The 12753-nt window shown below is 46.1% G+C and overlaps 1 protein-coding gene across 1 annotated transcript in view; it reads left to right on the plus strand.

Moving 5' to 3' along the window:
• The first annotated feature begins 6863 nt into the window (after positions 1 to 6863).
• The window catches only part of CCBE1 (collagen and calcium binding EGF domains 1), a 238135-nt gene continuing 232245 nt past the window's right edge, over positions 6864 to 12753 (plus strand). The window contains 2 exon segments of the mRNA XM_029232323.1: positions 6864 to 7330; positions 7769 to 7849. Coding sequence (XP_029088156.1) covers positions 7200 to 7330; positions 7769 to 7849 — 212 coding nt within the window. The 5' untranslated portion in view covers positions 6864 to 7199.

The following is a 12753-nucleotide window of genomic DNA, read 5'->3' on the forward strand; positions in this document are numbered from 1 at the left end:
TAAATAAATAAATAAATAAATAAATAAATAAATAAATAAATAAATAATATCTGCATGTACCAAGTGCTCAGTAAGTATTTGTTGTTATTCTTTCTGCCAAATTCTTGGAAAATTATCATCATCCATTAAAAGCATTCAGGAATGTGGCTTTCTTGGTATTTTATCGTGAATAGGTCTCATTGTGGTTAACAGATGTACTGCGTGTTCTGTCAGACTCTAACAACCTTTACCCTGAGTGCTAAGACTTTTCTGCATCATATGGACTGCCTCATTTTCTTTAAACAGAACTGCCCTACCGGAAGACTGTGGCCTCCTTAGGCAGGGCCCATTACTCTGCTGCAAATTTTCCCAGCCTGACCCAGTGAGAAACGTTCAACAGAAAATAATGCAGTCACGCGGATGCACAGGTTTGAAGAGAGTGTTCACACCACTCTAGAACTGACCACAGCTGGGTTTTAACTAGCCAGTTCCTTGAACACACTTAGATCATGATTTGGTTTAAAATATATAAAAGTCAGACAGGCACAATATTCAGAAGCACAACTATTCTCTAAGGCAAAGTATGTACATTCTAATTTCTAGCAACTGTTAATGGACTTGACTTACCCAGGGCCTTAGTCACCCGCTAACATTTAATTAAAGCACAATGGTAGGGACTTCCCTGGTGGCGCAGTGGTTAAGAATCCGCCTGCCAATTCAGGGGACATGGGTTCGATCCCTGGTTGGGGAAGATCCCACATGCCACGGAGCAACTAAGCCCGTGTGCCACAACTACTGAACCCGCATGCCACAACTACTGAAGCCCATGCTCCTAGAGCCCGTGCTCCGCAACAAGAGAAGCCACCACAATGAGAAGCCTGCGCGCCACAGTGAAGAGTCACCCCCGCTAGCAGCAACTAGAGAAAGCCCGTGTGCAGGAATGAAGATCCAATGCAGCCAAAAAATAAATAAAAATAATCTTAAAAAAAAAAGCACAACGGTAGTGACAGCAATGTGAATGCTGCTACTTAGTTTAGTCTGTCCTGTGACAGGACGGCTCTATCCTTAGCCATCCATTTCACAAGGAATCTTTTATGGAAAGTAAGTTAAATGTGACAGGGTGGATGGCCCACCAGAACTGCACTCAAATTTTCAAAGATAAACAATTAAAATAATATTTGCTTTCATTTATTATCTCTGATGCAACAGCCACGTTATGTATCTCATTTACTTTTTTCAAAAATCCTGTGACTTGGAGATCGTTGTTTCTAATTACCTGTGGATAAACTGAATCCCAGGAACTTGTTCAGGGTCATAAAGGTTTTAGGTTTTGGAGCTGGATTTCAAATCTAGGTAGCTCTAATTTTTAAGTCTAATTCCTTTCTTTTCCCAGTGTTATTTCTCTAAGTCCATTTTTTAAAAGGAGGGAGGTAAAGTAAACCTCATATCCACAGGAAAAAAATATTTTTAATAAGTAATAAGTAGGTACTTTTAATAAGTAAGTACCCGTTCTCTGCTAGCATGGGCATTATATTTATTCCACCATAAAAGATACCTTGGCTCAAATAAGAAAACTTTTATTAAAGTCAACATTGTTATTACCTGTCAAATTGGCTTGATACCATATTACTGAGCTAAGTATCTCCAAGTTCTCAATAAATATTAAATAAAAACTCTTACTTCTATGGAGGTAAGGGGTATAAAGAGAGTAAGCTCTACAAAAATAAAGCAGAGAAGTTGTGGTATAGAAATGGCTGATACTCCAAGGAGTCAGCTCATAAATTCTGGGTTAATTCTAATGCCACGTTCTCTACCAGAGACCTCATAACATGGGGCTGGTGGCCATACCTCTAATGCCAGCCCCTCATCCTTCCTTTTCATGCTTGTGGGGACCACAAGAGATGGGGCCCTCCCAGCTGCACGTCCTGCCTTCCCCATTTGTCCCACAAGGAGCTGCAGAATTGAATGGAGCTAGAACGCTCTTCTAGAAACCCTGGGTTTGATCCCGCAGCTGTGACTAGTCAAGGAGACTGCCGACACCCATGGTCTCGACAAACTCCTTTTGGAACAAACCTCAGACAGGGACTCAGAGTGTGTGTGTGTGTATGTGTTAGAACTTTCAAGAACATGACACCCAAATCACATGAATAATTTTTCTTGATGTTTCTGAGACATTCAACCAAGTAACAAGAAGTTTCTCTTTTTTAAAAAATTTTGTACATTTTTCTTTTAGCCACCTATATACATATAAGGTTAACTAATCTTTTAACATTACCTTTATTTCAGAGTTTGGCGAAAATTGTGTGATTCTGTCACAGACAGGAATCAGATGTTTCTTCCTGTCTTGGGAGAAAATTCCAGAGACCCACAGCTTCAATACACTTTCAGAATTTGTACAAGTTAAAATGAAGGTAGACTAAGTGCAAAGATAGTTGTATACACCCCAAAACCAGGGCTTTAAAACCTTTTTACTGTGTGAACATGTTTGAGTCTTCTTGCCTTGAGCATTTCCTCACAATGGCTTGGAGACTGGAGCATTTTAACAGTCTTCAAGGTTTACCCTTAATTCCCTAAGCAGACCTGGCCATATGTCAATCAAAACTGAAACTGAAGGAAAGGTATCAGGGTAACCTGTTTATTCTAGGGATATACGGTATATGTGAATCACTCACAGTTCTGTAGGGGCTCTACCCATGCTTGTTGGGTCTTGTTTCTATGAAAATACCTTTAGATGACTGCTGCTATATTCCAGGGAGACCAACAGGAAAAATCTGTGATGTTTTTGGAGAAATTTATAGGCTTTTTCTTCATGGCTACCTTGAATCTTGTAACTGATCATGCAGTTATACTGAATCGATGTCTGAGAATCTGAGAAGTGATTTGTGATCTGCTTTAAACATAGCACAGGACTTAACACAATCCTGCAAACTAACTTCACTTCAGCTTAATTTTATTGCCCTATCCTGATTCTTCCTTTGCTTTTTTTTTTTTTTTTTTTTTCTCGGTACGCGGGCCTCTCACTGTTGTGGCCTCTCCCGTTGCGGAGCACAGGCTCAGGACGCGCAGGCTCAGCGGCCATGGCTCACGGGCCCAGCCGCTCTGCGGCATGTGGGATCCTCCCGGACCGGGGCACGAAGCCGTGTCCCCTGCATCGGCAGGCGGACTCTCAACCACTGCGCCACCAGGGAAGCCCCTTCCTTTGCTTTAATTGCTTTATCTAATCCTGCTCCATGCCATATATAATACTATAAATAATGCATATACTATATAAAGAAATGTGTACACTGTAAAACAGTATGTATTTTTTTCAGCCACCATAAATCCCTTTCATAAGGAAAAAATTTAAGCAAACAAATAATAGAGGAATGAACTGTGTCCCCACTTGGTGGTGTTTTGCCCTTTAATTTGTCTTTTTATTGATTGTTCTTCTCTAATACGATGTTGATCTTCTCCAAATAAGATGTTGGAGCTCCTCAAAAAGGAGTGGGCAAAATGGGTGAAGGTGGTCAAAAGGTACAAATTTCCAGCTCTAAAATAAATAAGTCCTGGTAATATAACGTCCAGCATGGTGACTATAGTTAATAATACTGTATTGTATATTTGAGAGTTAGGTCTGAGAGAGTAGATCTTAAAAGTTCTCATCACAAGAAAAAAAGTGGTAACTTTGTGCGGTGATGGATTAACTGGACTTGCTATGCTGATCATTTTGCTATAGATAACATATGGAATCATTATGTTGTACACCTGAAACTCATACTTTATATGTCAATTTGCCTCAGTTAAAAAAATAAAAGCTAAAAATTAAAAAAAAAAGAGTGGTTCTTATCTCCAAGGGTACTCTCTGCCCGATGGCCTAGTTTTTTCACTTTGCTTGTGTATACTGGCCTCTATGTTCTCCAGCCCGTCAACCCCCCTTCTCCCCCCAGCCCCAGACAACTCAGCAGCCCTTAACAATACCTGGCCCACCAGGGAGTTGAACCTACAGCACAGTCTGCATTCAAAGCCCTTGGTACAGCCTCGTACCCCTAGGTACGTACCCCATGTACCCCTAGGACATGGCAAATTGTATAACTATGCACGCTCTGCTTTGTCTCAGGGAAGCTGACAGGCCTATATGGAAAACATCGCAGACAGTGCTATGCTGAAGAGAAATAATCATACAGAGCCTCCCCCCGAGAAGCATTTAGGTCCGTTATCATCAGTCTTTGTAACACGCCTATGAAAGAGGCAGGGGGTTCGTCCTCTCAGCCAGTGTTTCTTAAGTGAGGGAATGGGGCAGATCGTTGGGGAGCTTATGCTTGGTTGGGGAGAGAGTTAGGGTCTCAGGAGAGACAACCGAAGACCCTAGAGGTCCCTGCCATACTCAGCTGCATTCCGACATCTCCCATGCAGGCTGCAGCCTGAGCCAGTGCAGGGTTCGTCTTTTACAGGAGTGTTTAACTTTTCAGGGGACTGGAATCCATACAGGCCATCCATATCTCCTTCCGCTCGGCTGTGCTTTCCAGCCCAGCTCCCAAAGCCCCACAAGAAATGTCTTGTGCGGTCAGTAGCTGCCAGTGAGTTTAAATTCCAGGCCTCCAGGCAAAGGTTTTAAAAAAGGTCTCTGCTCCAGCTCACCTCTTCCAGAAATGCCCCCTGACCACCCAGCCTCGGGGTTTCCTCCCAGGCAAACCTGGCCTGTTTGCTGGACCCCAGCACCTCCTCTGACACCTCATTCTCATCTGTGCTCAGTGGAGGGGCTGAAAATAAGGAGGCCTCAAAGTCAGCTCAGTCCCCAATCTTCCGCCACACAGCTGTGCATAACAGACATGATTTTGCTTTTATCATTTGCAGCCTGAGTTACTTTCTCCGTAAAGTTGCACGTCCCCATATGTGGCTTATTAACTATTTAAGGAAGCCGAAAACAAATCTCCTATGCCATTCTCTCCTACTTGTAGAACTAAGACCCACAACACAACAGTAGAAAAGCAAAATTCAGTAAAGAGGAGAAAAAAAGATAGCCAGATATCGAAATAGAGCAATAGGTAAGAAAATAAAAATAGAACCTCCTAGGGACTTCGCCTTGTGTGTGGTCCAGTCAGGGGTTAGGCCTCCAAGCTTCCACTGCAGGCAGCATGGGTTCTATCCCTGGTCTTGGTACTAAGATTCCCACAAGCTGCATGACTTGGCCAAAAAAAGAAAAAAGAAAAAAAAAAAGAAAGAAAAATGAAATAGAACCTTCTACAGAATGGCCTCTTCTCTGCAAGACGGAGACTTTTTTTTGGCACAATCTAAAGTGATACAATTTTTATAATCTCCACCATGGGTTTATTTTTCAAGTGCTTAGAGAGGTATCTCTTTAGGAACCCAAACAACTGTTGTGAAATAAACTATCTAGAAAGCAGAAAGCTGGAAAGTTAAAACTGAAAATCCTGTGCAATATAATCATTTAGGTTAAAAATGGTAACAGTTAATGTCTACTGAGCGCTCAATATACGCCAGGCACTGTGAAAACATCATATGCGTTACCTCATTTATTACTCTTAAACACTCAGGGAGTTTTCTCCATTTTACAGATGAGGAAACTGAGTTTCCGAAAGGTTAGGTAACTTGCACAAGGTCACGTAACTTATGCAAGGTCACAGACCAAGGAAGCCACACAGCCTGGGTTTGAATCCAGGTTTATTTGTTGTTTTTTTCCCTGACTGTATGATGGTCACTGGCAGGTTTGGCAAGCTTCTGAAGTGTCTCCTGAACTACCACGTGAAAATTCACTTCTCTTGTATGTAGCACCGTATTTCAATATCAAGTGTGTTTTATGCTCGGCCATGTCTAAGTTTTGTAGGAAAGAAACCCACCTCGCTGAAGTTGGACTCCTAGTTTCAAGGGATATGGTATCAAATAAAATCGTAAACGTGAAAAACCTTTGGAAAATACAAAAGCAATCTACAGAGAAATGAGGATACCATTGCTATTTTAAAATGTCGAGATGTATGTGATATGCACGGTGATTCTCAGTTGCCCAGAATATTTTGAATCAAAACACCTGCTCACCTAACCAATTAGCACAACGGTAACTTGTGAACAAGCTACCTTTTCACCTCCTCGGGCAACCTCCTGCTCTTGCAACTTATTTCTGGGCCACGACCACTTGCTTGCTCAGCGGGGCACGTTTATGTCACGAGCTTCTCTTTAACAGGCACAGAAACGCCTAACGTGCAACAAAGTGTGAAGATGCAGGCGTATATGTATGAGTTACAATTGGGTCACCACCAGGTGAGCTGATTTACCGTACCGCCCCGCAGCCCGGGTTTTCAGAATACCCGTTAACAACCCCGCGTTAACTAGCAGGGGGCAGGCGCTGATTAACGGCCCCCTTCCGTGTCTCACCTGATCTTCCAGGAGTTTCCAGCTCTCGCATGCGTACGTGGTTTTGAAGCAGCATTAAAGCTGCTCAGGGCAAGAGGATTTAAACCCCCCGGCGCCCAGAAAAAGCTGAGGAGAGCTCGTTGCTTGTTCGACCGGAGGACTAAAGCTTTAATGAAGACAGACCACGCTCTAGAAGTGGTGAAACCATTTCAGGTTTCAGAGAAGGCAGTTTGGGAGAGCCGCTGGAGCCTTCACCTCCTTCTTCCTCCCTTATTCTACTAAGGAGAACCGAGGTAGCGGGAAAGGACAGTGTAGGCGCTCGAGGGGAGAAGCCAAAGATTAGCCTGACCCCGGTCCTTGGAAAGCAACCGACAACAGGAAGGAAGCTTATTAACCCCTCTGCTCCCCCTCCCTTTTCCCGGGGTGAGAATCGGCTCCTCCTCCCGGGCGTGCGACCCCGGGGTAAAATGAAAGCGGCCGCCTGCTTTCCGCACCCTGCGCGCGGCGCCCGGCGGAGGAAGAAGCAGGCGGCAAGGGCGCCGCCCCAAGCCGCGTGGAGCGACTTCGTCTCTCCGGCGTGAACCTCCCGAGCGAGACGGCCTGGACCCCGCGACCATCGCGCCAGCTGGGCACCGCAGGCGCCCCATTTCCCGGCCTCTCTTCGGAGCTGGCAGTCTGCACCCCCAATCCCTAGCCTAATCCCCCTCAACACCACGGCGCCACCAACCCCGGTGCCTCGCGCAGGTGGCGCAAACGCCCCCGCCCTCGGGCGCCCCCTGCCGGGAAGAGGGAAAGCGGCGGCGGGCGCGGAGGAGCCGGGCGCAGGGCAGCGAGAGAGCTTCCGCGCCGGGAAGAAGCCGGGAGCTTCCCTGATGGTGCCGCCGCCTCCGAGCCGGGGAGGAGCGGCGAGGGGGCAGCTGGGCAAGAGCCTGGGTCCGCTTCTGCTGCTCCTGGCCCTGGGACACACGTGGAGCTACCGAGAGGAGCCCGAGGACGGCGACAGGTAAGCGCTGCCGGTCCCTGCTTGGTGCGCCCCGGCTCTTGTGGTGCAGCCGGTGCCCCTTGCCCCCCACAGCGGTGAGCCTCACGCCCTCGCTTCCCCGGGCGCTCAGTTGCTCTGGCTGACGTTAAACTCTGCTCCCGGGTGAGACCCTCCGCGCCCTTAGCCCTGGCTCCTCCGTCTGTGGGTCGGGGCACCGAGATACCCGCGCGCCGCATTCCTGCCGCCCTCCAGTGCCCCCCTTCTTCACCTTTTCTTTCCCTTGGGCCTGGGCTCCCTGCGTTGGACCCTCGCCGGATCCATCCCTGACCCTGGAGTCGGCTCCGCGCCCGCGTTGGGGGAACCAGCGCCTGGTCGCCGCGCGGGACGCGGATGCCCAACGCGCGCTGTCCTCCGCTCTCCAGCGGAGAACCAACAAAGTTCCTCCAACTTTTTCCACAGAGAAATTTGCTCGGAAAACAAAATCGTCACGACCACATACCCGTGTCTGAAGCCTTCAGGCGAGCTCACGACGTGCTTCAGGTAAGTCTCGGGGCTCCGCCGAGTCCGTCCGTGCGCGCCCGGGCTGTTTGGGGAGGCGGCGCCGCGCAGGAGGGGCTTGGAGATCCGCTCGGGGACCGGGGCCACGGTGGTGGGTGCTGAGTGCTCCTTGGTGCAAACGCTTTCTTTTCTTTTGCGTGTGGTTTCTGCACCGGAGCAACGATGGGCAACTGAGTGGCGGCGGCACCTAGAGTTCGTGCTCTTAGAACCTGAGGAGAGGTGGTTTATTGCTTCCTTGAATACGTGCGTGATGGGGGGAGAAAACGTTGAAAGTTTCGTAAAGAAAGCGGGTCGGATGGTGGGTGTAAACAGTGCGGCATAGCAAAGGTGAATGGCTGGTTTTGCGTTTGTTTTGAAAACCTAAAGGCATACAACCAGGAAATCCTTGGTCCTTGACTATCTTTTGACTTTCTGCCAGGACAGAGTGTAACAACAGTGTTACGGCCTCTGTGGGCAGGAGGATGGGGGAGGACTGCGGGCATGACTTGGGTTAAGGGAAAGCGAAAAGCGTCAAGATGGTTGAGCCACAAGAAGAGGATCAGTTTTGTTGAAAATTCAGCTTACAGAGCCTGGGTGCTCGTTAAAGCTAAGCATGAATAGGGCTAGGGACTGTATAGTATTAAAAATGCTCCCAGGTGGCTCTGATTCTCAACAAGGTGAATCACTGTTCCCTGCTTGCAGTCTCTGGAGGTGAGGTTTGACTTGTCACCATAGGCTTCTGTGCCAGTGCCCTCATTGGAAGGAGGCACCCACCATAAGCGCTTATGAGTTGCCTGCTTTTTAAAGGTTCTGTGGGAGGTACAGGGATCACACACTCCACCAGACTCCATTTCTGTCTCTGGGAATTGTGCACTGTTTGGGGTGCCAGGCTAACTAATGGGTAGTATAAAGTAACACAGCAGTCCTCAAAAGTGAGCTTGAAAGAGAAGGAAGTTGCACTAATGATGCGGTAGGAGATGAATCCTTTGAGCTGTAAAAAAAAAAAAAAAAAACAAACCTCAAAGGTTCAGGTGTAAATGGTTACAGGGCTGGTCAATTTAGGGTACAAAGGCACCATCAGTTACATCACGTACCATGCTGCTTAAGTGAAGCAACAGTCAAGTCTTAGCCTTGGGAAGGGCGCCTTCTCTGGGTAGTGGGTGGTGATACTGAACGAGACATGTGAGTTAGTGGGGAGGAGAGAGTATGGTTCAGTTGGCAGGTGAAGACTTGGAGAGGTTAACTGGGTAAGTAAGGTCACCCATCTGGAGACCTGACCTGGTGCTAGCCCTGTGTTTCATCCACACTATTTGTTAGGACACATTTTTTCCGTTGTCACCGCAGCATAAAACCTCTAATCTAACATGGAACGTATCCCTGAGATGGTTTGCTCATTTATTTGGTCCCTGAAGGTCAGACTGCACATAAGTCAGTGACAGTTACAGAATGCACGTCCGATTTTCAGAAACCATTGGTGTCTCATTAGTGTTCGAAGCTGATTTCATTCCTTAAGCTGTTACTTGTTACGCTGTTACTTTTTTTTTTAACAGAATTTAAAAACTGGTGTTTTTCTGTACTAAGCCTCTGTAGGAGACATTAGCAGTGTCTTGATATGTTTTCATTAATAGCTACTCAAACAGCTTAGAGAGCTAACAAAAAGGATATCTTATTTCTAGGAGAAAAGAGCTTAGAGGAGTGGGAGGATGTTTTCAGCTGAAGAAAATGGTAATGGTCCCTGTGAATGTTTTTTTGGTTTTCCTTTAAGAGTTCTGTGTGTACTTCATTGGTTTTATACAATTGCCATAGTTTAGTACCTTCCTAAAGACAGTTAGTTGGCAGTTCCTGCCCCCGTTTTAGCCCCAAGAATGGAGGAATGCTGTGTGCTCTTCGGTCTGTGAATTCTGATTGTTCCGGCCCTGTAGACCCTTGCTACTCCCGGTGTGGTCTGGCACAGGCATCTTCTGGGAGCTTGTATTGTCTCAGGCCCCTGCCCAGAACTCCTGAATCAGAACGTGCATGTTAACGAGATATGCATTAAGGCTTGAAGCGCTGCTATAGAAACCAGAGTCACGGTGCAGACCTGTTTGGACAGATCCTCAGGAGCTCAGAGGCCCCTGCACATGAGTTAGCTCTTCTACCACAGTAACTTAAAATCAGACAAAGAACCAGCCTTCCAGGAAATCGGACTCGTGGACTGTTGGATGACCCTTAATTAAAGTGAAAGTAATGTAGCGGAGCTACTATTGTTCTGGGAATGCTTTCTGACTGCCTAGAATCCCACTCTTAGCAGATGTCTCTGGTGAATGGCTTTTTGCTGAAGAGAATGCATACCGGAAGTCACTCCTGAATTTACAAGGTGGTCTTTTAACACTGGCTTTCGAAAACCCATTGACATGGAGGTATAGTAGATGTAACATCTGATTTGCCATTATTCCTAAAAGTCACATGGAGACTGAGGTGATATGGAAAAGAGATGGGGTCGGAATACTCTGTCCTGGACCCCACCACGCTTGTACACTTATGTTTTCCGTGGTTTTACGTAAGCGGCACCTTTCCACTTAAGCCTTATATTAAATGACAGTTGGAGGATTTACTATACATTCACCAATGTCCTATGTGCTTTATGTACATACAGCTGTAATCCTCAAAGCCATTCTGTAGCATGTGTGTTGCCTCAGTTTTACAGAGAGAACGGAAGCTCGGATTAAGTCCACTTGCCCAGGGTCACAAAGTTAATACACGGGAGACTCGAGGTTCAGACCTAGGTTTGTCTGACTTCAAAGTCTGGGCCCTTTCATCATCCCGGTGGTGTCTACAGATGTGGCCGAACTTTCCAAATCTGGCATCTAAGTAAGGAAGAAAACTATACATTTAGAGGCTATAAACTCGAAAGAAGCAGATAACTCTAGCAGCCACTGTGACCACAGTGGTTTTCTGAGTTACCACTGCTCTTGATCTGTCTCAAACAATTGAGCTTATGTTACCATGTTATACACGACGTTGGTTCCTACATGTGTAGCTTTCCTTCCTTGTAGGATTTCATCGTAATCACAGGGTCTGTCTCTAGGGACTCTACCCCATGTGCATTGAGCCAAGTCCCCAAAGCTGATGAAACACTGAGCGAACGCCTTTGGCAGCTTAAGCGTAGAGGGCATGTTTGCTCCGTGTTACACTCTGACATGGAGCGTATTATTTTACCAGTAGTTAAGATTTCAGAGTGTGTGTGATTTATCTAGACTCTAAATTTATCCTAGCCAAAGCAAGCCCATAAAGTTACAATGGCATTTAGCCCTCTGGTGGCTATTAAAGTTCTTCCTACAAGTTAACTTTTTTCCTCCTTTCCCAGACGGTGTACTTTTTGAACGAAAGGTCTGTGTTTACTTTTTCTTTATGGGGGTCTCATCAAGAAAATGATAGTCTTTTTAAAAATAAGAACATGAGTGTAGGAAACATCAAGAAATCAACTTGTATTGAGTGAGCCTGTGTCCAATAAACATGCTAATTAACTCTTTGGATCCATTAATCAATTAAGGACTTGAGCCTCTATTATGAGCTTAACATAGTCCTAGAAAATGCTTGAGCGTAGTCCCTGGTCACATTTTACAGACTTGAGTCTTAGACCGAGGCCTCTACGACTGTAACCAGTATACAATGTACATGATTGAGTTCAAAATTGTGTAGTTTATACTATGATGGGGAAGAGATTAGAAGCAGCTAGGAATGGCTTTATGGGCAAGAGAAGACTTGGTTGTCCTTCAACGTGGTTCTTTAACAGAATGTTCGGTGTTTGTTGCATTAGCTATGATCTTCAGCTTTGTGGTTCACGGACCTACAAGTAGAGGCTCTCAGCTGTATTTGTCCCATCAGTGCTGTCTCATGAGGGTCATGCTCCCATGGGAAATAATGACATGGGGATGCAAAAACTCCCACTTATGATTTGGCAGCACTGTTGCATTATCTCAATTAAAATGTGGAAGTTAACATATTTCTGCAAATATGTTTACTTGGAAATTAGAGAGCAAGAAGGTCGCTTAGTTAGGGCAGCACCACCAGAGGGAGGGCCCTGGACTTTAGCTAAGTCTCCATTGGAGGAAGGGCTGGAGAATGTGCTATCTGGCAGGTTCCTAAGTCCCTACACAGGGCTTTGATGTCAAAACATCCATAGTAGAAACTGTCTTCCCCAGTTTGAATTCCAGCTCTACTGCTTCTGTGACCTTGAACATTTCTCAATCTGTACTCTAGTGTTCTCCTTTAAGTAAATGAGGATCACGTTAGTACTGCAGTTATAGGGTTATAGTGAAGATGTAAATGAGTTGATATACATAGGAAGCGCTCAGTGAATGCTGCCTCTCAGGCTCGCTGCTGTGTCTCCCCAAGTCTGGCGTGGTGAGTACACAAGCTGGGCGCTCAGTAGACATCTGCTGAGTTTTGAGCTTTACAGTAGACATTTTTGAAAGAGCAAATTCAGACCCTAGCCAGAAACCCTGAGGGTGTTTATAGCAGTCACACATCAGCTGTTTTTAGTTGTCTCTCCAATTGTAGGCTGGCCCAGAAATCTAGTGCCTTGGGAAAATTATCAATACAAAAAGGATATCTTCTGCTTCCTGCCTCCTGCCTGACTACACGATGTTCTCTGTTCACGTAAGTATAAAAGCAGGCAGAAGGCATAGTTACCCCATTTTAGAGGCTCTTAGAGATTTGCCCCTTGTCCAGGGTCATGAAGGGTTTTATTGGTAGAGACAAGACTAGCGATTAGGTCCTCAGCCCAGTTCTGGTCCCTCCCTTCTCCCTCCCCATTCTGTGGCCAGCATAGCTTAGAACCTGCTCTGAATCCCTGTTGGCTTATTCAGGGCTTGTGGGCCCCCTTTAAGAAAGCATTTGTATCTTCATGACTACTGTCCATATTC

This window comes from Monodon monoceros, unplaced genomic scaffold (assembly GCF_005190385.1).
Source record: "Monodon monoceros isolate NGI ecotype Baffin Bay Population unplaced genomic scaffold, NGI_Narwhal_1 Super_Scaffold_1, whole genome shotgun sequence".
Classification (NCBI taxonomy): Eukaryota; Metazoa; Chordata; class Mammalia; order Artiodactyla; family Monodontidae; genus Monodon; species Monodon monoceros.